The sequence below is a fragment of the Jaculus jaculus genome, chromosome 14 (genome assembly GCF_020740685.1).
Source record: "Jaculus jaculus isolate mJacJac1 chromosome 14, mJacJac1.mat.Y.cur, whole genome shotgun sequence".
NCBI lineage: Eukaryota > Metazoa > Chordata > Mammalia > Rodentia > Dipodidae > Jaculus > Jaculus jaculus.
This window is the reverse complement of record NC_059115.1, coordinates 3,450,982-3,475,184: the sequence shown is the minus strand read 5'-3', so window position 1 is coordinate 3,475,184 and position 24,203 is coordinate 3,450,982. Positions and strand designations below refer to the sequence as shown.

Sequence of the window (24,203 nt, the reverse complement as noted above, 5' to 3'; positions counted from 1 at the left end):
GGGTTCCTTTATTCACATCCTTGCCAGAATTTACTGTCGTTTATTTTTTTGTTTCTTTTTGTTTTTCAAGGTAGACTCTCACTCGAGCTCAGGCTGACCTGAAATTCACTTCGTCGTCTCAGGGTGGCCTCGACCTCATGGTGATCCTACCTCTGCCTCGTAAGGGATTAAAGGCATGCGCCACCATGACCGGCTTTATTACTTTTTTTTTGTAACTTTTTTTTTTTTTTTTCTCATGAGAGGACAGGGAGTGAGTGAGAGAGAACTGGCATGCCAGGGCCTCCAGCCACTGCACTCAGGCTCCAGACATGTGTGCCACCTTGTGTACCTGTGCGACCTTGCATCACCTTGTGCATATGGCTTACACGGGAACTGAAGCAGTCAAACATGGGTCCTTGGCTTCGCAGGCAAGCATCATAACCACTGAGCCACCCCTCCAGCCCATATTTTAGTTGGGTTACTTTAGGGTGTTTTTTTTTTTTTTTTTTTGAGGTAGGGTCTCACTTCTAGCCCAGGCTGACTTGGAATTCACTATGTAGTCTCAGGCTGGCCTTGAACTCAGTGATCCTAACTCTACCTCCTGAGTGCTGGGATTAAAGGCATGTTTCACCATGCCCAGCTTTTTTATGTAGTGTTTTGAGTTGTTTGTATATCCTGGATATTAATCCTCTGTCAGATGCATAGCTGGAAGGATTTTCTTCCATTCTGTAGGCTGCCTCTTCACTGTTTACCGTTGGACACAGTGTTTGAAAGAGCAGAGCCTTCTTGGCTGGAGAGGGAAGTGTGGAGGTTTCTACCCAGACTGGGACATGGCACAAGGACTTGAAAGTGTTTCTGTGAGGGCCACGATGTCATGGCTCTGAAGAGACAACGTCGGGGAGGGAAGCAGCAGAGATTCCGGTCCGCCGCGGGTCTTGTACTTCCCATGTCAGCGGCGTGTTTGTTTTCTTTTTAAATTCATTTTTATTTATTTATTTGAGAGTGATAGAGAGAGGGCGAGAAAGAGACAGAGAAAGAGAGAGAGAGAGAATGGGCGCGCCAGGGCCTCCAGCTACTGCAAACGAACTCCAGACGCGTGTGCCCCCTTGTGCATCTGGCTAATGTGGGTCCTGGGGAATCAAGTCTCGAACCAGGGTCTTTAGGCTTCGCAGGCAAGCGCTTAACCATTAAGCCATCTCTCCAGCCCCGTGTTTGTTTTCTTTTGTCGTTGCTGTTGTTTTTGAGGTAGAGTCTCGCTCTAGCCCAGGCAGACCTGGAACTCACAGGGATCCTCCTACCTGAGCTAGCCTCGCTCTCTGTACACCTGTGGACCCCACTTCTGGCATGAGCAACTTCGGTGCCCCCACCTCAACCCTAACTTTTCCTCAAGGAGCCCTAGGGAAGGGTATGCCCGAGTGGAGGAGGCTGGGAGACAAAATGCAGATGGGGGCGCTCTGCGGGGTGGTGAGCTGAACACGATGTGGAGCGCGGGCTGACTTGGTGTGGCCGTGGGCAGGTGAGGGCCAGGCCTCGTGGGTTGCTAGCGGGCGTGCAGGTAGGACAGCTGCCCTCACTTGTCCTCAAGGACAAGGTAAAGCTGCAAGTATGAGAAAGCACTAAGGGTTACCAAGAACTCTGTTTCTTGTTTGTTTACTTGATCAGAGTGGCCTTGACCTCATGGCAATCCTCTTACCTCTGCCTCCTGAGTACTGGGATTAAAGGTGTGCGCCACCATACCCAGATTGTGAGGTGTTTTGTTTTTAATATTTTTGTTTTGGGGCTGGAAAGACAGCTTAGTGGTTAAGGTGTTTGCCTGCAAAGCCAAAGGACGTAGGTTCAACTCCCCAGGACCCACATAAGCCAGATGCACAAGGTGCACATCCTCTATAGCGGCTAGAGGCTCTGATGCACCCATTCTCTCTCTCTCTCCCTTTCTCAAATAAAAATACAACATTTAAATACTTTTTTTTTCTTATTTAGGAGAGAGGGAGAACGGGCACACCAGGGTCTCCAGCCATCGCAAACAAACTCCCAGCAGGGCTAACTTTCCAGGTCCTGCACTTTTTTTTTTTTTTTCCCCCGAGGTAGGGTCTCACTCTAGCTCAAGTTGACCTGGAATTCACTATTTATCTCAGGGTGGTTTCAAACTCTTGGGGATCCTTCTACCTCTGCCTCCCGAATGCCGGGATTAAAGGTGTGCACCACCACACCTGGCCTTTTTTTTTTTTTTTTTTTCTCTTTTGAGACAGGGTTTCATGTAGCTCAGGGTGACTTCAAACTCAGTATACAGTTGAGTCTGGCCTTGAACTCTTGATCCTCCTCCTCCCACATCCCACCCAGTGCTGGGGTTACAGAAATTTGCTACCGCACTCGGTTTGACAGTCCTATTATTTATTTCTGCAGGATTCAGGACTGAGCCCCAGGCCGCACCCACGCCAGGCAAGCCTCTGCCCGAGCTTATCCCAGCCCAGCAGTTGTGCTTCTGAAGCGGAAGGTTCTGCATTTATCTAGGCTCTGACCCCTAAGGCCACTGCTGTGTTTAGCCTAGCAGCAAACCTACGGGAGGTTTGCGGTCACCCTTAGGGGCAGAAGAGCCCTTCCTGGACTTCCCCGTTGCAGACACTGTCCCTATCTGTGGCACTCCGCCCTCGTGGCCGTGTCCCTGGGGAGGTCAGTGGGGCATCACCTGTTTCCCAGGATGCCGTGCTGGGGGAGGGGACCAACGAGGCTCCGGGGAGGCTTGCGTGCTCCCTTTATTGGAACCACCGGACCGGCTCACCCAGCGCTCTCCTGGCCCTGCCCCGTCCCTCAGGGAAGGCAGGCCGGCAGCAGTCCCGACCCCGGGCTGGCGGGGCTTCCTGGGGACCAGCTGACTCTTCCCACTGCCTGTCCCTGGGCCTGGAGCACAAGCTGCTCCTCTCAGGTTGGGGGTGGGATCTCCTCAAGTCACCCGAGCACCCCCCATCGGGACACCTCACGTCTCTAGGTCTCTGGGCGGGAAGCCACAACCCCTTGTGTGCCAGGCCTCTGCCACTTTCCAGCGCCAAGGGAAGGACCGCGGGCGCTCTCTGTCCGCAGGGACGCAGGAGGCTCCCAACACGACACTCCCTCCGTCGGCCTCAGGCCAGCAGGCGGCTGTACTCTGCCAGCGCCGAGGACTTTTTCACCCCATCCCAGATGCGGGCGGCATAGTGGAACCTGCGGGAGGGGGCAGTAGTCAGGGTGGCCGGGCACAGGCCCTGGAGAGACGGGAAGCTGAGGCCCAAGTAAGGAAGGCCCAGCGTGTGTGGCGGAGCTGCTCGGAGCCAAGCTGACAGAGTGGCTGCTCCTATGACGCTCCTGGGGAGCAAAGCAAAAGGGGCTGAGCTTGGACAAGGACTCGAACCCCCATTTGGAGTGAGTCTCCCAGGTCTTTGCCTCCCTTTGGGCCCTGGCTCTGCCAATGGAAGGAGAGGAGCGGGGGCTCGACTTGAGCTCAGCCCAGAGAGAGCAGAGTCCTCTGGCTCACGTGCCCAGCCCCTCCGGATGCAGCGGCCGGAAGCTGAGTGGAGAGGCTGCACCAAGCCTGACTCGCTCCTTCGCCTGGTCTCCCCACAGGGCGGGGCGCGGCGGGCCTGCGTGCTGGGCTGCGAGCCCCTCTCAGCGCTGGGGACGTGGAAAGACTGGTGGGGGTGACCGAGGGGAGGATGCAGCCGTCTCCCCAGCCCTAAATTTCTGTTTGAGGCAGAGGCTCACTCTGTAGCTCCAGCTGCCTTGAACCCCCCCAGATTCCCGAGTCGCTCCTTACCCCAGTGCTAGGGTTACAGGAAGGAGCTCCCATGTAGAACCTCACTTCTACTGGAAAAAATCTGTAACAGCCGCTACAGGCCACTGACTAGTCAGGAGCGGTTGTCACATGGAAGCCCCGCAGCACGGCTGGAGGAGGAGCTGACGAGATCAGCGTGCCCAGGGGAGCCCCACAGCCTAAGACTGCCACTCAGATCAGACCTCTGAGAGCCGCTCGGGCTGCACTCACACAGACCCTCTCTGCACATCTTACCAGTTCTTCTCGGTGAGGATCGTGTGTGACAGCTGTGGCCGCGCCATGGACATCACCTGGCTCCGCAGCTTGCTCACCAAGGACTGGAAGCTGGGGTGGCCCCGGTACCCGGGCAGCAGGGAGAAGAGTGGGCTGGAAGCAGGCCCTGGAACGTTGGGGTGGAAGCGTCAGAGTGCAGCCCGAGCCCAGCCCTTCCCGAACCTTCAACGCTCTGTCATGTTCCTAAGAAAGGCGCCGGTCTTCTCCCAGCCCAGGGCAGCTCCTCGGCCAGGCCGGGCCCCAGGGGGAAGTGCACCTGGTCTGGGCGGGTTCTCGCTCTCAGCCTCACTGTCCATGAAGGGCACGAGGAACAAGTTGACCTCAGAGTCCAGGAAGTCGGGCGGCAGTCCTGGGAAGATGTTGCACTGCAGCATGGACAGGGTGCCTGGGGAGGACACTTCAGACTGCAGCCGTGCTGAGGCAGCCCAGCCACGGCCATCAAGGGCGAGGCCGGCGGTCAGCCTGCGAGGAGACGGGGCCTCACCTTTGTAGCGCAGGTGGGAGTGCGCCATGAGCTGGTCGATCATCAGGTGCATCTGCCGCAGCCTCTGGGGACAGAAGTCCTCTCGGCGCGCTTTGTTCTGCAGGAAGACTGGGGGGGTGGTGGGGGGCTGTGAGGAAGACTGGGGCGGCTGTGAGGCACAGCGCGGCCTCCAGGCTCCCCTGCTCCTCCGGGCTCAAGTCCCTCTTGGTGCTGGCGTAACACCACTGGAGCACTAGGCTCTGAGCAAGAGGGATCTGGGACCAGAAACAAGTCGGGTCGGGTTTTCAGCCTGGTCTGCTGGAGAAGCCAGGGGCCCAGGAACAGTCGACTCACTCCCGTCCCGTTCTGATCATGGGGCCCAACCCAGGCTCAGCACCAAGGATGGGTTGAGCCAGTGTGACTGGGCAGGAAGTCGCGATGAACCCTCTCCCAGGTGGCCAGTCCACGTCCTCCTCCGGCCCGCGCCCCTCCCGTTGCCACGCAGCTCTCACCCAGGTGGGGGTAGTACTCGCTGCCCTCATCCGAGCCTGTGGAGCTGCTGGACTCATGGCTGGGCGACGGGGTGGAGGGCTTCACCATCTCTGCTGTCTGCAGGAACCTGGGTTTACAACGGAGGGCTGATGCGTCAACACATGCACTGGGGGGGTGGGGGACTCCCCCTGAGTCTAATGCAAGTCACAGCCGTGCTCAGAAAAAGCTATTGACAAGCAGGTTTCCACTCGGTGTTTAAGATCACGGACACCATCCCACAGTCAACCCATAGATACCAATGTCAGCTGCATAAAATTGTATCTTAATAGTGTGGGGAGGGGGTTGTGGAGATGGCTCAAAGGTTAAGACATTTGCCTACAAAACCTAAGGATCCAGGTTCAACTCCCTAGGACCCACGTTAAGCCAGACGCACCAGGTGGCACATGCGTCTGGACTTCAGTTGCAATGGCTGGAGGCCCCGGGGCACCCACTCGCTCTCTCTGTCTCTCAAAGTAAATAAAATATAAAAATTATTTTAAAATGAATGGGGCTGGGGATATGGCTCAGAGGATAAAGCACTTGCTATGTAAGAATGAGTACCTGAGAACAGATCCTCCCAACAGCCCACATCAAAAATCAAAACAAAAAGCCCAGCTGGGTTTGGTGGTACTTGCCTGTAGTCTCAGGGAGGCTGAGGTGGTAAGATTTCTTGGCCCCAGGATTGTGAGGCCAGCCTTGGCTACAGATACCCAGTCTCAAAAACAAATCCTAGATTTTTTTTATTTTTTAAAAAAAGGTTTTTTGTTGTTGTTGTTTATTTATTTGAGAGCGACAGAGAGAGAGAGAGAGAGAGAGAGAGAGAGAGAGAATGGGTGTGCCAGGGCTTCCAGCCATTGCAAACGAACTCCAAACGCGTGCGCCCCCTTGTGCATCTGGCTAATGTGGGTCCTGGGGAATTGAGCCTTGAACTGGGGTCCTTAGGCTTCATAGGCAAGCGGTTAACCACTAAGCCATCTCTCCAGCCCAGATTTTTTTTTTTTTTTGAGCTAGGGTCTCACTCTAGCCCAGGTTGACCTGGAATTCACTATGCAGTCTCAGGCTGGTCTCAATCCTCCTACCTCTGCCTCCTGAATGCTGAGATTAGAGGCATGTACACCACGCCTGGATGGAACACTAATTTTTAGAACAGCTTTAGGTTTCCTGCAAAGCAGAGCAGAAAGGAGAGTCCTTAGGAACTCATGCACAGCTTTCCACAGAGCAGCACAAGTCAGTGCTGAATGCCAGTATCGCTCAGAAGCCATCCTGTACGCTGGGGCCGCTCCTGGTGCTGAACACTCTATATATAGGCTTGGAGAAATACGTGTTGAAAGGCTCAGCCAACATAGTGCCAGTCGTTCCACTGTCTCAAAGTCCTCTGGTGCTGTGCCCATTCACCCTTTCCTCACCCTGGCTCTGCCAACCGCTATCATTCTCTGCCTCCGAGTTTTATCTTTTCAGAATGTCATGAAGTTGGAATCCTCACGACGCAGCTTTTCCACACCAGCCTCTTCTCTTCACAGCCCACACTTGCGGTTCCTTCGTGTCTTTTCGTAACGACAGCTCCTTTCTTTCTAGCACTGAATGAGGCCCCATTGTCTGGAGGCACCAGTTCCTCTATCCATTCACCTACTCAGAAACGTTTGGTTGCTTCCAAGTTTTGGCAATTATGAGGAGAGCTGCTATAAATGACTGCAAGGAGGTTTTTATGTGGACGTGCATTTGCTTTATGGTATTTTAAAACAAATTTTCAGGGCTGGGGAGATGGCTTGGCAGTTAAAGGTGTTTGCTTGAAAAGCTTGCTGGCTCAGGTTCAATACCCCGGCCCCTCATGTAATGTAAGACAGGTATTCGTCTGCAACAGCAAGAGACCCTGGCACCACCCACCCCCCAGCACGTGCAAATTAATTAATTCAATTAAAAAATGAAACAAGGGACTGGAGAGATGGCTTAGTGGTTAAGCGCTTGCCTGTGAAGCCTAAGGACCCCGGTTCGAGGCTCGGTTCCCCAGGTCCCACGTTAGCCAGATGCACAAGGGGGCGCACGTGTCTGGAGTTCGTTTGCAGAGGCTGGAAGCCCTGGCGCGCCCATTCTCTCTCTCTCCCTCTATCTGTCTTTCTCTCTGTGTCTGTCACTCTCAAATAAATAAATAAAAAATTTAAAAAAAAAAAAAAGAAACAAGGGCTGGGGAGATAACTCAGCGGTTAAAGGCACTGGTTTGCAAAGTCTGAACACTGGGGTTCAATTTCCCAGTGCCTACATAAAACCAGATGAAGGTGGGCGTGGTGGTGCATACCTTTAGTCTCAGCACTTGGAAGGTAGAGGTAGGAGTTCGAGACCAGCCTGAAACTACACAGTGAATTCCAGGTCAGCCTGGGCTAGAGTGAGACCCTAACTCGAAAAACCAAAATAAATAAATTCATTAAACTTAAATTTAAAAACTCAGATGCGCAAAGTGGCACATGTATCTGGAGTTCATTTTAGCGGCCAGAGGCCTTGGCACACCCACATACCCTCTCTCTCAAACGAGCAAAAGTTCTGCTCCGAGTCCCCGGCAGCTCCTCACCTGTACAGACTGAGGTCTGTGAACCAGTCCTGCACGACGATCACCACGTGGCACACGGTGAAGAGGAAGGCGGCGATCTGCAGTGACTGTGGGCAGAGGGGCAACAGGGTGAGCGCCTCTTCTGGACAGAGCAGGGCCCTGATCCCAGGTCACAGTTTGAGGGACAGCAGGGGAGGGAGGGCCTCAGACACTGAGGCTGGAGGGGAGGGTTATGAGTGGAGGGAGGTCACACTGCCACTGCTGTCCCCCTCCCACAACCCTCAAGGCCACCGGCGCATATGCAGAGGTGGCCCTCAGCTGCCGCACCTGCATCTCCACATAGGTGTGGGGAAGGTTGTACTCGGGAGGTAGCTTGCGGTCATTATTGATGAGGTGGTCCAAGATGGATGGGCTCAGGATGGGCTGCAGGAAACAGGGGAGAGGAGACCATGTAAGGCAAGGGGAAGAGGTCGCGGAAGATCAACAGGGGCCAGCAAGAGGGAGCTAACAGATTCCGAGGCAGCTCCATCTTCCCTTCGCCTTTCATGGCACGTCCTGCCTAGAGCGAAGGCCTGCTGCTGATCAACTTCCCCCAGGCTCACCTGAGCCCACCCCGAAGCTATTTTGCTGTTGGCTGTGTGCATGCTTTCAAGGCTCTGCTAAAACAATGGTTAGTTAAAAATGGTTAGTGTGACACCAGGTGGTGGTGACACATACTTTTAATCTCAGCACTCTGGAGGCAGAGGTAGGTAGGAGGCAGAGGCTGAGCTCAAAGCCAGCCGGGGACCACACAGTGAATCTTCCCGGACAGCCTGGGTCAGAGTGAGACTCTACCTCAAAAACAAAAAACAAGCAACAACAACAAAAATACAACAAAAAAACAGGCTGAAGAGATGGCTTAGTGATTAGGGCATTTGCCTGCAAAGCCAAAGGACACAGGTTTGATTCCACAGGGCCCATTTAAGCCAGATGCACAAGGGGCACACGCCTCTGGAGTTTGTTTACAGTGGCTAAAGGCCCTGGCATGCTCACTCTCTCTTCTATCTTTTTGTGCTTGCAAATAAATAAAATTTAAAAAACAAAACAAACCAACAAGCAAAACTCAGTACTAGGGAGGCAGAGGTAGGAGAATTGTTTTGAGTCCAAAGCCAGCCTCATACTACAGTGAGTTCCAGGCCAGCCTGGCTAGAGTGAGACCCTACCTCTAAAAACAGGAACTATAAAGCCCAAAAATAAAACAAACAAACAAAAAAGGGCTGAAGTAATGGCTTAGTGGTTAAGGCGCTTGCCTGCAAATCCTAAGGATGTAGGTTTGATTCCCCAGGACCCATGTAAGCTACATGTGCAAGGTGGTACATATGTCTGGAGTTCATTTGCAGTAGCCGAAGGCCCTGGTGTGCCCATTCTCTCTCTCTCTCTCTCTAATAAATAAATTTTTAACAAAGATTACTATGAAGCCTGGTAGGTTTCAAAATCGTATCAGCACATGTGACATGACCCACACCAAGGCCACCATGTGCACGTGTGTGTGTGTGTGTGTGTCAGGGTGCGTGGGGAGGTCAGGGTACTTCTGGATTGTTCCTTGTTTGCTATCTCCTGTTTTTTTTGTTTCAATCTGAGGTAGGGTCTCATGCTGGTCCAGGCTGACCTGGAATTCACTATGTAGTCTCAGGGTGGCCTCGAATTCGTAGTGATCCTCCTACCTCTGCCTCCCGAGTGCTGGGACTAAAGGTGTGCTCCACCTCATTTTCAATTCACCGCTTGTTATTCACCGCTCCGCTCATGAACTTCTGGTAGCCTGCCTCCCTTCTAGCTGGGATTACAGCAGCCTGCCAGGACTTTCTGGCTTTTATGTGGGGTCTGAGGATCGATTTATTTATTTGCAAGCAGAAAGATAGAAGGGAGACAGACAGACTGACAGAATGGGCGCACCAGGGGCCCCAGCCACTGCAAGTGCACGCGCCACTTTGTGCATCTGCCTTGATGTGCATTCTGGAGGACGGAACCTGACCGTTACACTTCGCAGGCTAGCGCCGTGACTGCTGAGCCGTCTCTCCAGCCAGGTCTGGGGGTCTAAGCTCCGGTGTTCTGAGCTGTGCCACAAGCACTCTTACCCACGGAGCTGTCTCCCCAACCCAAACCCTTCTTCTTTTTTAGAGGGCGAGAGAGAACTGGCGTGCCAAGGCCTCCACCCACTGCAATCACACTTCAGGTGCTTGCGCCACCTAGTGTGCGCGTGTGACCTGGCGGCTGCGTCACCTTTGACCATCTGGTTTACGTGGGATCTGGGGAGAGACTGAACATGGGTCCTTAGGCTTGGCAGGCAAGTGCCTTAACCACTAAGCCCTCTCTCCAGCCCTTTTAGGTTTTTCGAGGTAGGCTCTCACTCTAGCCCAGGCTGACCTGGAATCACTATGGAGTCTCAGGGTGGCCTTGAACTCAGGGCGATCCTCCTGCCTCTGCCTCCCAAGTGCTGCGCCACCACGGCTCAGCTACAAATTTCTCTTAAAGGAACACTGAACTGAAAAGTCCCGAGAGCCATCTTGGGAGCTCAGGTGGGTGGGTCAGCAGAAGGGGCGCACGCTTGCTTTCCAGGGCTCTGCTGTCCTGCTCTGCTCTCCTCCTTTCCCACCCTCAGGCCTCAGGTGTCACAGCAGCCCACAGCCAGGCCTGCTGGTCTCCAGTCCCCGTGGTGCTCAGGGCCTGGCACCCAGGGCTCACCTTACTCCTGTGGGCTGTTCTTGCCACTGCACAGGGCCCTGACCTGTGTCCAAGCAAGGGTGAGAACCACCCACACACCCGCCTCCGCAAGAGCTTGAGAGTGTGGCGTGGGCACATGCCGCGGCAAGCCGCGAGGTGCTGAGGGAGGCCCGGGGTAGGAGCACCAGCTCGGCAAACAGGCGAAGGAGCAGAGGCCCCTCTGCTGACACTGACTGGCTGGGTGGGCACCCCAGCAGGACTCCGCCCTATGACTGCCCACACCTCACACACACTCTGGGGCTGCGGGTGTGATCATGTTCACTGAGGAAACTGAGGGATGGAAAGGTTCAAGAACTCCACCTGCGGCTTCAAGTCGAGGAGCGCTGGTGGCTGCTCCAGAGAACAGCCCGGGGAGTGAAGTCACCCGGCCCCCGGTACCAGGCTGAGACCCCTGGAAGGGGAGGGGCTGAGGAAAACTGCAGAGCAAACACGACAGGTCAGTCCCAACTGACAGTGACAAGCCTGAGCGAGAAGGGTGTCTCTGACGTGCCCACTCCGCCTCAGTTCCCGGGAAGCTGAGCACCTCGTGTGCGGTGAGGAAGGCCGCGGGCCACACACGGCTCAACGCCCCTCAGCCGGAGGGCAGAGGCGAGTGGGAGAGGAGTCAGCGCCCACAAGAGCATGCCAAGGGCCAGGAAAAGACAACGTGCCCGCCAGAGCACGGGCGAGGCTGCACCTGTGTGTCCAGGAACACGATCCGCTCCTGGGTAATGAAGAAGTCGATGCCGCTGGTCTGGTTGCCGCCTCGTTCCTTCATCTCAGCGCTCTGAGCCCGGAAAACATACGCCCTGCGGAGAGAAGCGGGTGGTGAGAGTTCCGCTCCGGGCCTTGATGACTCCAGGGAAGCACCCTAAGTGCGTTTTTCCCTTCATTAATATTTATTTATTCATTGAGGTGGAGCCTCTCTTTCTAGCTCAGGCTGACCTGGAATCCACTATGTACTCTCAGGTGGCCTTGAACTCATGGCGATCCTCCTGCCTCTGCCTCCTAAGTGCTGGCATTAAAGGCGTGTACCACCATGCCTGGCTCTCATTTTTTTATTTACTTATTAAAGACAGATGTGGGGGGGAGAGATGGGCACACCAGGGCCTCCAGCCACAGCAAACAAATTCCAAATGCATGCACCACCTTGTGCATCTGGCTTACATGGGTCCTGGGGAATCAAACCTGGGCTCTTGGGCTTTGCAGGCGAGTGCCTTAACCACTAAGCCACCTCTCTAGCCCCGGACCTTGATGACTCCAATAACCCAAGAAATGGCCTTCTGCCTGGGGCCCATGCTGAGGGCAGATTTCATTCCTACCATGAACACGTCCTTGAGGTCAGCTGACAGGCGCTCAGAGGCAGACTGACAGGCTGTGGGGACGCAAGCCTCCACTGCGCAGGTCCTCCTGGCTCTGGGGCTTTAGGGAAATTTCCTAACTTCTTCCTTCCCCATTTCCTCGTCTATAAAGTGATATAAAGATGATAGTTCCTAGACTTTTAGGATTACTGAGAGGCAAAGTCCTAAGATCAGCGCCTGACACACGGTGATAAGCAGTTGCCAGCTGTTGGAGGCAGGAGGGCCGAGCAGGGCCTCTCCACGGCCGCCGAGCCCCCGACACCACGGACAGAGTGCATTCACATCCTGGTTTTGCCAAAAATCAAGACAATATAAATCCACCAAAAGGTACTAATGCATCAGAAGTGACTTCCAGTGAGAACGAGTTAGAGGAAATGCCTGAGAAAGATTTCAAAAGAATGATTGTAAATATACTCAAAGAAGTCAAAGAAGAAATCAAAGGAATGAAAGAGGAAATCAAAGGAATCAAAGAAGACAGAGGACACCAATTTAATGAAATAAAGAGGCCAATACAATACATAAATAAGGAAATAGAAATAATAAAGAAAAACCAGTCAGAATTATTAGCAATGAAGAACACAGTTAATGAAATAAAAAACTCTGCAGAAAATCTCACCAGCAGAATGGATGAAGGAGAGGACAGAATATCTAAGCTAGAAGACCAGGTGGCAGATCTAATACAGTCCAACAAAGAGAAAGACAAACTAATAGAAAAGTATGAGTGAGAATTTCAAGATATTCGGGACACTATGAAAAGATCAAACATAAGAATTCAGGGTATAGTAGAAGGAGAAGAATTTCATTCCAAAGGCGTCTTCAACAAAATCACAGAAGAAAACTTCGCCCAAACTGGGAAAGAGGTGCCAATGCAGATACAGGAATCCTTTAGAACATCAACCAGACAAAACCTGGAAAGAACTTCTACTCACCATATTATAATCAAACTACCAAACATACAAACCAAAGAAAAAATATTGAAAGCAGTTAGAGAGAAAAATCTTTAAGTTACCTACAAAGGCAAACCCATCGGGATCACAGCAGATTACTCAATACAAGCTTTAAAAGCCAGAAGGGCTTAGGGTGATGTATTCCAAATTCTGAATGATAACAACTGTCAACCAAGGTTACTTTATCCTGCAAAGCTATCCATTCAAATAGACGGAGAAATAAGGACATTCCACGACAAAAGCAGACTAAAGGAATATTTGAAGACAAAACCAGCTCTACAGAAAATACTTGAAAGAATCCTCCATGCTGAAGAGAAAGAAAAGCACACATATAAGGAAACTGGAAAAAATAAGCCATACTCAAATACTAGTTAACACAATAGAGAAAAGGTAGAACTGGAAGAACTACAAAAAAAAAAAAAAAAAGGCAAACATAAATACATACCTTTCAATAATACCTCTTAATATCAACGGCCTCAATGTCCTAACCAAAAGATATAGGTGTGCAGACTGGGTTAAAAAGCAGGATCCTTCAATTTGTTGCCTCCAAGAAACCCACTTTTCTACAAAGGATGGACAGTATCTTAAGGTGAAAGGTTGGAAAACAGTGTTTCAAGCAAATGGACCTAGAAAACAAGCAGGGGTTGCTATCCTAATATCTGACAAGGTAGACTTCAGTCAAACATTAGTTAAGAAACATAAGGAAGGTCACTTTATATTGATTAAAGGCACACTCCAACAGAAGGACATTATAATCCTAAACATATATGCACCTAACATGGGGGCTCCCAAATTCATCAAACGCTACTAGAACTAAGGCCACAGATAACACCAAACACAGTGGTAGTGGGTGACTTCAACACCCCACTCTCATCAGTTGACAGGTCATCCCGGGAAAAAATAAACAGAGAGGCATCTGGATTAAATGAGGTCATAGAAGAAATGAACCTAACAGATATATATAGGATATTTCATCCAAATGCTACAGAATATATATTCTTTTCAGCAGCATATGGAACATTCTCTAAAATAGACCATATATTAGGACAGAAAGCAAATCTTAACAAATACAGGAACATTGAAATAATTTCTTGCATTCTATCTGACCACAATGGAATCAAACTACAAATCAACAGCAAGAAAAGCTATTGAGCATACACAAAATTATGGAAATGAACAATACACTACTAAATGATGAATGGGTCAATAAAAGAAATAAAAAACTTCATAGAGTCAAATGATAATGAGAACACAGCATACCAAAATCTCTGGGACACAATGAAGGCAGTCCTAAGAGGTAAATTTATAGCTTTAAGTGCCTATATTAAGAAATTAGAAAGGTCGCAAGTAAACGACCTAATGCTTCACCTTAAAGCCTTGAAAAAATAAGGCAAACCAAAAATCAGTAGACGGGAAGAAAAAAATAAAGATTAGGGCAGAAATTAACGAAATAGAAACAAAAAAAAATCCAAAGAATCAATGAAACAAAGAGTTTGTTCTTTGAAAGGATAAACAAGATTGATAAACCCTTAGCAAATCTGACCAAAAGAAAGAGAGAAGAGACACAAATTAATAAAATTAGAGATGAAAAAGGTAGCATCACAACAGATACCAGAGAAATTAAAAAACTCATAGGGACATACTATAAATGCATACACTCCACTAAGTATGAAAATCTGAAAGAAATGGATGATTTCCTTGATTTATATGACCTACCTAAATTAAATCAAGATGAGATTAATCACTTAAACAGACCTATAACAAATATGGAGATCCAAGCAGATATCAAAAATCTCCCAACTAAAAAAAGCCCAGGCCCAGATGGATTCACTGCTGAATTTTACCAGACCTGCAGGGAAGAGCTAACACCATTGCTTCTTAAGCTTTTCCATAAAATAGAAAAAGAAGAAATCCGATCAAACTCCTTCTACGAAGTCAGCAGACTGATTGAGAGGGGGAGGGGAGATGATGGAGAGTGGAGTTTCAACGGTGAAAGCGGGGGGAGGGACAGCATTACCAAGGGATATTTTTTATAATCATGGAAGTTGTTAATAATAATTTTAAAAAACACTGTAACCTAGGGCTGGAAAGATGGCTTAGTGGTTACGGTGCTTGTCTACGAAGCCTAAGGACCCAGGTTTGATTCTCCATTCCCATGTAAGCCGGACGCACAAGGTGACACGTGCACACAAGTTCACACATGTGCACGAGGTGGTGCAAGCATCTGGAGTTCAAGTGCAGGCTAGAGGCCCTAGCATGCAAATTCCCTCTTGCTTTCTCCCATAAAATAAAAAATATATATATAAGTAATAAACTGTTACCAGGCTGGAGAGATGGCTTAGTTGTCAAGGCACTTACCTGTGAAGCCTAAGGACCGAGGTTTGATTCCCCAGGACTCACATAAGTCAGATGCACAAGGTGGTTCACGCATGCATCTGGGGTTTGTTTGCAGTGATTGGAGACTCTGGAGCACCAATTCTATCTGCCTCTTTGTCTCTCTCTCTCAAATAAATAAATAAATAAAATATTTAAAAACCAACAACAGCAAAAACCAACTGAAGCTGTATAAAATGCTTGTGATCTCCTAACACCCACCCACAAACTCAAGCCAGGTGTGGTGGCACACACTTTTCATCCCAGCACTCAGGAGGCAGAGGTAGGATTTCTGTGAGTTCAAGGCCAGCGTGAGACTACAGAGTGAATTCCAGGTCAGCCTGGGCTAGAACGAGACCCTATCCTGAAACTGTGCCCAACCCTCCCCCCCAACACCCAGACTTGACTCTGGGGCAGCTGTCCCAGGTCAAGAACAAGCACTGTCCCGCTGCTGTGACTCTTCTAGACTGCACGGACTCCCTAATCTTTCCACTGCTTTCTCCAGCCCCAGTTGCAGGTTCTATTTCTTAAGTTCCCCCCTTCCAAAATCTCTTCCAACTTCGCCTTTTATTTTTCCATCACAGTCTGTCCTTAATGAAGGGTGACATACAGAACGTTCTTCTGACATTTAGAATAGGACTGAGGCTGGCCTGGCTGCTAACCCCACGACATGTCCCCAGTCCCCAGTCCCCAGCCACTCCATGTAAACTCCTGGGCTGTGGGATACTTGGAGGTGAAGTGAGCTGACTGGAAGCAAGCAGCAGAGAAGTAGCAGGCTGGGCCTGAGGCAGCCTCCACTGATGTCTGGCTGCACCATTCTACTTCCTGTCTGGAAGGGAGGCGGAAACGAGAATGACCTCCTGAGGCTGGAGAGTGGCCCTGTGGTTAAGGCATTTGCCTGTAAGCCTAAAGACCTGGGTTTGATTCCCCAAAACCCATGTAAAGCCAGATGCAAAAAGAGACACAGCATCTGGAGTTCACCTGCAGGTGTGCCCTTTCCCTTTCTCATCACCTTGCAAATAAAAATATATAAAATATTTTTTTAAAAGACTGACCTCTTCGGAGCTATACAGATTCAGCCATCTCGTGAAGATGAGACCTGGGGAGGAACGTGACCACCCACAGCCCTCGGACTTACAGCACCCATCCTCACCACAGGTGTCCCCGCCCTCAACACCCCTCACCTCTGGTCCTCCTCTGGAGTGTTGGCCGACAGCAGTGACATGACCATGGACTTGCCTGTCCCCTGGAGGCCCAGGACACCAACCACCAGCACGTCTGTCTGGTCCAACAGGTACTGTGGGAGATGGAATGTGGCCCTCACAGGTCTGGCAGATGCTGGGAGCTGAGCCACAGTCCCCTGTGGCTTGCCCACCTGCTTTGGCAGATATAAAGGAGAGCTTCCACAGTCCCAATCCCATCACGGGGAGAAGGGCTGCTGCCCTGTGGTGGTAGGTTTATGTGGAATGTTCTGGACCCCAAGAGCAGCATCTGTGAGTGCTCTGAGGTTTAAAGCAGCCCAGTGTGGCAACAAACCGAGGGACGGCGGCAGAGATGGCTCAGCAGTTAAGGCCTGGCCTGCAAAGCCTAAGGGCTCCCGTTCAACTCTCCAGGTCCCACGTAAGCCAGACGCGCAATGTGATGCAAGTGTGAGTGAGGTTGTACGTGTGCACAAGGTGGTGCACACTGTCTGGAGTTTAATTGTGGTGGCTGGAAGCCCTGATGTGCCAATTCTCTGTCTCGTTAAAAAACAAAACAAAACAAGAGAACATACAAAGAAAGAAACAGGGATGTCAGAGGGGCTGGAAAGCAGTGGAAAAGAGGCAATGAGACCTCGCAGGAGAGTCAGGAACAGAGGGCAAGCTGGGAAGACAGGACTGCCCAGAAATGGCTCCTCGAGGCTACCTGCTCCAGGCAGGTGGGGAAAGGAAGGGGACGTGTGGCACAGGGCGTGGTGCACAGCCTTAAGCTAGAGTACTTAGTCTGTGAGATTTGCCACTGGGCCTCCAGCTTTGCTCAATTTTGCCACCAGGGGGCGTAGGAGACTTTCCTCGCAGCAAAAAAACAACTGGACAAAATGTACAAGCCTGTTTTTTAGTGCTAGGGCTCAGTGGCTCTGCACGGAGGTTGAGGCCACCGTAGTATGTTAACACAGAACAGCCTCACTGCTGAAGAAAGAGGCACCTGGCAGTGAAGGGTAGGGTATGGCCACTGGCTTCTAGGTTTTTGTTTTTTTTTTTTTGAGATAGGGTCTCACTTTGGTCCAGGCTGACCTGGAATTCACTCTGTGTCTCAGGGTGGCTTCAAACTCACAGCGATCCTCCTACCTGTGCCTCCCAAGTGCTGGGATTAAAGGCGTGAGCCACCACGCCCAGCAAAAATAATTTTTAAAAAGGCCAGTCTGTTGGGCTTGCGTAAAAAATAAAATAAAATAAAAAAGCACCAGAGCAGCTGTGAGATTCCAGCCTGGCTGGGAAGCTCATCCTACCAGCCTGCACTTCCTGATGGCTGCTGCTGCCTACCCCGAGGGCTCATGGGGCGCAGGTGAGGGCAGGCGCCCACGGTACCTCGATGGCGCTGTCGCACCAGTTCATCTGCTCGTCCACCAACTTGATGCTGTGCTTCATGCGCTCTGGGGGCAGCAGCCTGGCCTGACCCACCACGGGGTCCATGGCGGCTGGAGCAGCGGTGCCCATGCCCCGGTTCTGGATCTGGTACACAGGCTGTGTGGGCCTCTGTCCCTCCTTCTCGCCTTTGGGAGGTGCAGGGGCTGTGGGGGGTGGCGGAGCAGTGCCCTCGGGGGTGGTGGCTGCAGCCCCAGCCCCGGGCCCCTTTCCCTCCTCTCGAGGCTTCATGAGCACGATGGGCTTCTCCAGGGGGGCTGGGGCAGGTGGCGCAGCCGGGGCTGCCGGAGGTGGAGGCTGCTTTGACTGTGGAAATATGAAGATACAGCCCATGGGGGTCCCTCTCCAGCCAGCTCCCCTCCCACCATTGCTTGGCTCACTTGCTCAGCTCATTAACCCCACAGGGGGACCCTCCCTAGCCACCCACAATTCCCACGCTTGCACGGCTCACTTGCTCGGCTCATTGACCCCATAGGGGGACCCTCCCTAGCCCCCCACTCCCCACGCTTGCTCACTCGCTCTGCTGGGGGCTTTGAGAGGATGATGGGTGTTTTCTGCATGACAGAAGCACTTGGGTCTTCACTGCCATCCTGTGGAGAGTTGACAAGGAGGGCGGTCACTCAGGAACAGCTGCCTGGACACTTCCAACAGCCTCCGTGCAGCCTCCCCCAACCCTACCATCAACCTTGAGACAGGATGCATATGACAGAGAAACAAACTGAGGCAGAGAGAGGCTAAGTGGCTTGCCCATGCCCACACTGCCAATATGCAATGGAGGGAGGATTTGAACCCAGGCAGCCTGGCTCCAGGGCACACCCCGGCTGCTCTGATCAGGGACCTCCACTGGACCAGCCCCGCAGAAGGAGAAAAGCCTGGCACCACACAGCTCGGGACTGAGCCTGCTGCTGTGGCCTTGTAGGTGAACTACGCATTCCCGCCTCAGCATCCAACTATGGCAGCACGGACGAGACTTCCCTCCTCCCAGGATGGGGTCTGTAAGCCGCCCAGGTGAGGCCTGGCGCGTGGCAGAGAGCCAAGGGTGGCACTTGCTACCGTGACCCCCAAGTCCCCTTGGGCCTGGGCCTGCTGTCACAAGCTGGGGGGCTTCTCCCCACATGCTGCCCTCTTCCCACCTCCAGACACATCCCACCGTGAGAGAGGAGCAGCTTGGGCATGAAGCCTGCTCCTGCCTGGGCTGGATGTACTGGAGGAAGTCTTGACCCTAACCTGTCTATCCCTCACCTGCCCAATCTCCACCCCACTTATTCTACCTGCAAGGGTTCAGGACCCAACATAGAGGGCACAAGGTACCCTGCAGTGCCCGCAAACTGGGCCACTGAGTACAAAGATGGCGGATGCCCACAGGCAGGTACCTCAGCAACAGGCCCCCTCAAGCTTTCCAATGCAGTTCCTCTCAGCAGAATCCCAAATGGGCCCTGCAAGAGCTCACCCCGTCTCCCCTCTCTCACTCCTTCCTCATCTACGGTAGCCCCAGGCTCCTTGGACCCGTGATGTAAGGGCCATCTCAGGGCTGTGGCACTTGCTGTTCTGCCTAGAATGCCCATCAGTGAGGATTTGGCATGGTTTGCCCCTCACCTCCTGAGGCCTTTTCTGACCATGTCGCCAGAAACTACCCTTTATCATCCTCCACCTCCTCACTTCATAGAGGAAGTTTTCTTTGGATACACCCCAACCCTGGCGGAGGCACAACATACATGTTCAGAGCTACTGGATTGGCGCAGGCTGTGCTGGGATCCAGACACTCACCCGTCTCTCTCTTTCCCAGGGTGCAATGTAGTCTCTCTCACGACCACCAGGCCCAGAAAGATTCTGGGGGCCACCGGAGCCCGGCTCCTTCCAACGCCGCCGCCGCTCCATCCCATAGAGCCCAGGCTGACTGTGCCCAGATTCAGACATGGCTGCCTGGAAGGAAGAGCGAGGGGGCTGAGGGCCAGTGAATGTCTTCCCACTGCACAGGGCTTGCCCTGGACTGTGCAAAGGCTCTTCCTTTCGAAAGGGAGTTTGGGGCTGGAATGTCACTAGCTGGAACAGGGCTTGCCTGACATGTACAAACCCTGGGTTTCATCCCAGCACTATTGGGTCTGGTGACCCAGAATCCTAGCACTTGGGTAGTAGAGGCAGGTAGATTAGCAGGTCAAAGTCAGCATTGGCCACAGAGTGAGTTCAAGGCTATCCTGGGATACACAGACACAGACTCAAAAAAAAAAAAAAAAAAAAGTGGGTGGAGGGAGTCTGGGGCTGCCAGCTGGCTTCCAATATCTATTCCTATTTCTGCCAAGAGGAAGCCCTCCATTCTGAGGGAGGAACGTGGCCATCCAGAACATTCTCAGCTCTGATGCAGTCAGGTGTGGCCACAGGACTGATGACTTTCTGGCAAACGGCATGGAAACAGAACAGGGGTTTGGCAGCTTTCAGAAACTTCCCTTTACAAAAATAGGTGTCTGCCTTTTTGCCTCTTCCTCCTGGATGAAAGGGATATGGGTGTAAAGGTTGGGGCCCGGACAGCCATCTTGAGCTGTGAGGCAACGTAATGGAAAGCATGGCGCAACAAGACCCAAGTTCTGGCTTACACCCCAGACTGCTGCACCCCTCTGAAGCCAGAGGGGACCAGAAGGAAAGACACTTGTACCCCTTATTTGTAACTAAAACTATGTGCTACTGCAGGACTCCCACAGAAATACAACTTACTGGGGCAGAGTCGCACACAGATGAGATGTTCCCTTATAGCTGTTTGTGGCACAGCAGTGACAAGAGCCTCGGTCCCATGACTGGCGGGCGTTGCGGCACTCAGGGCACTATCTTCACCTGCCTGGTCCCACCACATTCCAGGGTGCTCGCTGCTTCTGGTGGTCTGCCTCTTTCACACTGAATTCCACCTCACTCTCTGGTCTGTTTATGTTACTTAACCAATGGCTCCCCACATGGCCCACTGTCCACCATACTGTTTCCAGGCTCCTGGAGAAAGTTTCCTAGGTGTTTACACAGGGAACCTTCAAGTATGTATCTCCAGAGCCATCTGGGGCTGTCCATCTCTGAGCCCAGCTCGGCAAACAGGACTATGGGCTCCAGCTGCCTTCTCTGTGGGCCGCAGTGTGTGGAGATGGAGATGGTGACCTGAAGGGCTGGGGAGAGCTGCTCTCTGGCCCCTGGCAGGAATGCACTGACTCAGAGAGCCCTCATGGGCCCGCCTTGGAATCAGGGAGGTAAGCAGGTGCACTCTCCAGGACTGAAGGATGCTTCCAGGACTAAGGGGCAATTGCACATGCCACAAAGTGGTTTGTCTAGCCCCTCCCATGTCCTAGTGAACTCTCCCTGGCCACAAACTGGGTTGAGGGCTGCTGCCTCCCTAGACTGAGGGGGATGCAGGCCTACTGAGAGATGCTTATGGGAAGTGACTCAGCACGTAAATGACTGTTTACAGAGCCCACGGCTCCCTCCAGAACTTGGGGCTCCATCCTCCCCTGCAATTAACTGTCTGTCTCCTTATTACTCCAAAAACCACCCCAGTACTTAAGTGGCCATTTCTCTGCCCCAATGGGGATTCTGCCAGCAGACTAAAGTGTCTGTTCACGTTAAGAACCACCAACCCCTTCCCAGGCAAGTAGGTGTCCATTCGCAATTATGGAACCGTCCCCAGTATTTGAGTCTACTAACAGCCATTGTAGGAAGCACCCCAGGAATGAAGGACCCCACCTTCATGCAACCTAGGGATCCCCCTCTCCAAATCTTATTCACATAGTGACCTCCCCAACAAATGAATCTAATATCTAGTGTATATATTCTAGTTGGGTTTTAAGAATCATTTGCATATATCTTTTGGGGAATTTCCCAGAATTGATGTGTCACTTTGCAGTTCCCAACTGCACATTAATGTCTACGTCCTTGAGGCATCCCATACCCCAGCCCTTGGTGAGTGCAATTACACATTTTCTGCCTTGGAACTTACAATGCTGCCCAGGCTGGCTTCAAACTCGAGGCAATCCTCCTGCCTCTGGAGTGCTGGAATTACATGTGTGAAGCCACCATGCCTGGCTCTATTCACATAGTTTCTACACATGTGCAGCCTCTACTGGTGTCTTCCATATGAAGGGTGCCCCCTCCCATCTCTCATACTGGGGAGATGGCTCAGCAGTGAAAAGTCTCCTGTTTGCAGTCTGACTGCCTGGGTTCAATTCCCCGGTGCTCTAGTAAAAGCCAGGTGCAACAAAGTGAATGTATGCATCTGGAGTTCCTTTATAGGGGCAAGAAGCATCCATTCTTTCTCTCACCTCATGAATATATTTGATTTTCATTTAAAAATACAAATAAGGGCCAGAGAGATGGCCCAGGGGTTAAGGCGCTTACCTAAGGACCCAGGTTTGATTCCCCAGGACCCACATAACCCAGATGCACGAAGTGGCACATGCATCTGTAGTTCATTTACAGCACTGGCGTGCTCATTCTCTCTCTCCAATAAATAAATAAAATAGCTGGGCTGGGCGTGGTGACACATATATTTAATCCCAGTACTTACTACATAGTGAATCCCAGGTCAGCCTAAACTAGAGTGAGACCCTGCCTCAAGAAGAAAAAAACAAACAAACAAAAAACAAAACAAAACAAAAATAGCCCACTGCACGCCTTTAATCCCAGCACCCAGGAGGCAAAGGTAGGGCGACCACTGTGAGGCCAGCGTGAGACTACATAGTGAATTCCAGGTCAGCCTGGGCTACAGTGATACCCTACTTTGAAAACACAAAAATTAAATACATAATGAAACATTAAAAAAATACATATAGGGCTGGCAAGATGGCTTAGCAGTTAAGGCACTTGCCTGTGAAGCCAAAGGACCCAGGTTCAATTCCCCAGGACCCAAGTAAGCCAGGTGCACAAAGTATCACATATGCCTGTATAGTTCGTCATTCTCTGTCTGTCTCTCAAATAAATAAATCTAAATAACTACCTCCCAGGCACCAGGTATTTAAAAAAACAAACAAAAATAAGATGGTTGTGGTGGCACTTTTAATCCACGAGGCAGAGGTAGGAGGATCACTGTGAGTTCAAGGTCATCCTGAGACTACACAGTGAATTCCAGGTCTTAGAGCAAAACCGTACCTCGATAACAACAAAACAAAACAAAAAACCCAAAAAACCAAACATCCACCTCCAAGGGGAAGCCCACATCTCAAGTTTCCATGCATTCATCCCTCGAAAGCCCTCCATGGTATTTAAGCGTGAGTGACGGGCACATGAACGTACTTCCACAAACGTCCCTTTTAATATCACACGGGAGGATTTCGCCCACGATCTAAACCCCTCCAGTTTACGTACTCGAATCTCCCGCCCCAGCTTCCGCCAACCAAGTCCACGGCAGGCCCCGCCCGGCTCCCCGGCTCCCGGGGAAGGGCGGCTCACCAGCCCAGCGAGCGAACCTTCGCAGAAGAGCGGCAGGGGGCGGGGCGTCCGGGGAAAGGGGGCGGGGTCTAGCGACGTCCCGCCCCTCCGGCTGCGCGCGCCTCCAGCGAGCTCGCGGACTCCTTACCGAAGGCTGCAGCTGATTGGCTCACCGGGCGCGGCGCGCGCCGTCCAATGACGGGAGCCGAGTGGGGGCGGGGCCGTTCCTCCACAGCCACCTGCCGGTAAATGGCGTCCGGGAGCGACGGGCGTGAGGGAGACCGAGAGAGGGGCTGCCAAGCTACTCCGGAACAGGCTTCGTCGTCCCGGAAGCGGAGCGTCAGGAAGGCCGGCTTAGAAGGAGGAGGAGGAGGAGGAGACTGCACCCGCGGCTAAACACAAGTCAGCTCCGGCGCGCTGCGAGGCCCTGCGCATGCGCCGCGAGCCCAGGCGCGCGAGATCCCGACGTGAACGCCGGCCTGAGCATGCGTAGATAGAGGTGGGGGGGGGGAGGGTTTCAGCGCGCATGCAGATGATTGAGCGGGAGGAGGGAGCGCGCGCCTGCACCCTGGAGTGCGCGTGCGCGTCGTCGTCCGTTTTTCTAGCCCCCTCCCCCCCTCCCCCCGCGCCAGGGCCCTCCGTGGGCGAAGAGGACGCTGATGTTGCAAGTTCGAAGCTTGCCTCGTCATTGATGTTGGCGGGATGGCGGTTGGAACGGAAGGGAGGGATTTTTGATGTCTTTCTTGGGTCCCGTGAGTCACAGGGAATTCAGGGATGACTCAGAGCGGGGCGGCATGTCGGGCAAGACACCCCGATCTTGCGCTGGAGAAATGGCTTAGCGGTTAAAGCTAATTAAGTTATTTATTTGACTGAGAGAGAGGCAGATACAGAAAATGGGCACGCCAGGGCCTCCAACCCCTGCAGACTAATTCGAGATACATGAGCTACTTTGTGCATCTAGCTTACATGGATACTGGGAAATCGAACCTGGGTCCCCAGGCTTCTCAAGCGAGCACATGAACTGCTAAGCCATCTCTCCAGCCCCTCTACATTTCATTTCATTTTGAGATGGGACCTTGAACTCTTTCTGTAGTCTAGGCAGGCAGGCCTTGAGAGTGGCTGGGATTACCGTCCCTGTGCTACCCAGCCTTTTGGTGTTTGGGCCCTTTTGA

General features: G+C 52.1%; 1 protein-coding gene across 3 annotated transcripts; it reads right to left on the bottom strand.

Annotated features, from left to right (window-relative positions):
• Positions 1 to 2,353: 2,353 nt before the first annotated feature.
• Positions 2,354 to 23,469, bottom strand: Smg9 (SMG9 nonsense mediated mRNA decay factor). Of its 3 annotated transcripts, none has more exons than XM_045134494.1 (13): positions 23,180 to 23,469; positions 19,405 to 19,560; positions 18,153 to 18,227; positions 17,581 to 17,943; positions 16,198 to 16,310; positions 11,030 to 11,141; positions 7,921 to 8,016; positions 7,615 to 7,700; positions 5,033 to 5,139; positions 4,542 to 4,649; positions 4,314 to 4,454; positions 4,019 to 4,163; positions 2,354 to 3,177 (listed from the first exon to the last, which is right to left on the bottom strand). In XM_045134494.1, the coding sequence occupies exons 2-13, from the start codon at positions 19,552 to 19,554 to the stop codon at positions 3,099 to 3,101; spliced, it is 1,575 nt and encodes a 524-aa protein (XP_044990429.1). In that variant the 5' UTR covers positions 19,555 to 19,560; positions 23,180 to 23,469; the 3' UTR covers positions 2,354 to 3,098. The 3 variants fall into 3 exon arrangements, with proteins under 3 accessions (XP_044990429.1, XP_044990431.1, XP_044990430.1); XM_045134496.1 differs by having other exon boundaries at positions 4,314 to 4,442; XM_045134495.1 differs by lacking the exon at positions 23,180 to 23,469 and adding an exon at positions 22,969 to 23,063.
• Positions 23,470 to 24,203: the final 734 nt, after the last annotated feature.

What these genes read in the sequence shown, in the direction of transcription:
- Smg9 (XM_045134494.1), bottom strand. Translation starts at nt 19,554, where the DNA reads ATGTCTGAATCTGGGCACAGTCAGCCTGGGCTCTATGGGATGGAGCGG. An exon ending in CTCCCACCTGCGCTACAAAG is followed by an intron (nt 4,455 to 4,541) that starts GTGAGGCCCCGT and finishes TGCAGTCTGAAG; the next exon opens with TGTCCTCCCCAGGCACCCTG. An exon ending in ATCCTCACCGAGAAGAACTG is followed by an intron (nt 3,178 to 4,018) that starts GTAAGATGTGCA and finishes CCCCTCCCGCAG; the next exon opens with GTTCCACTATGCCGCCCGCA.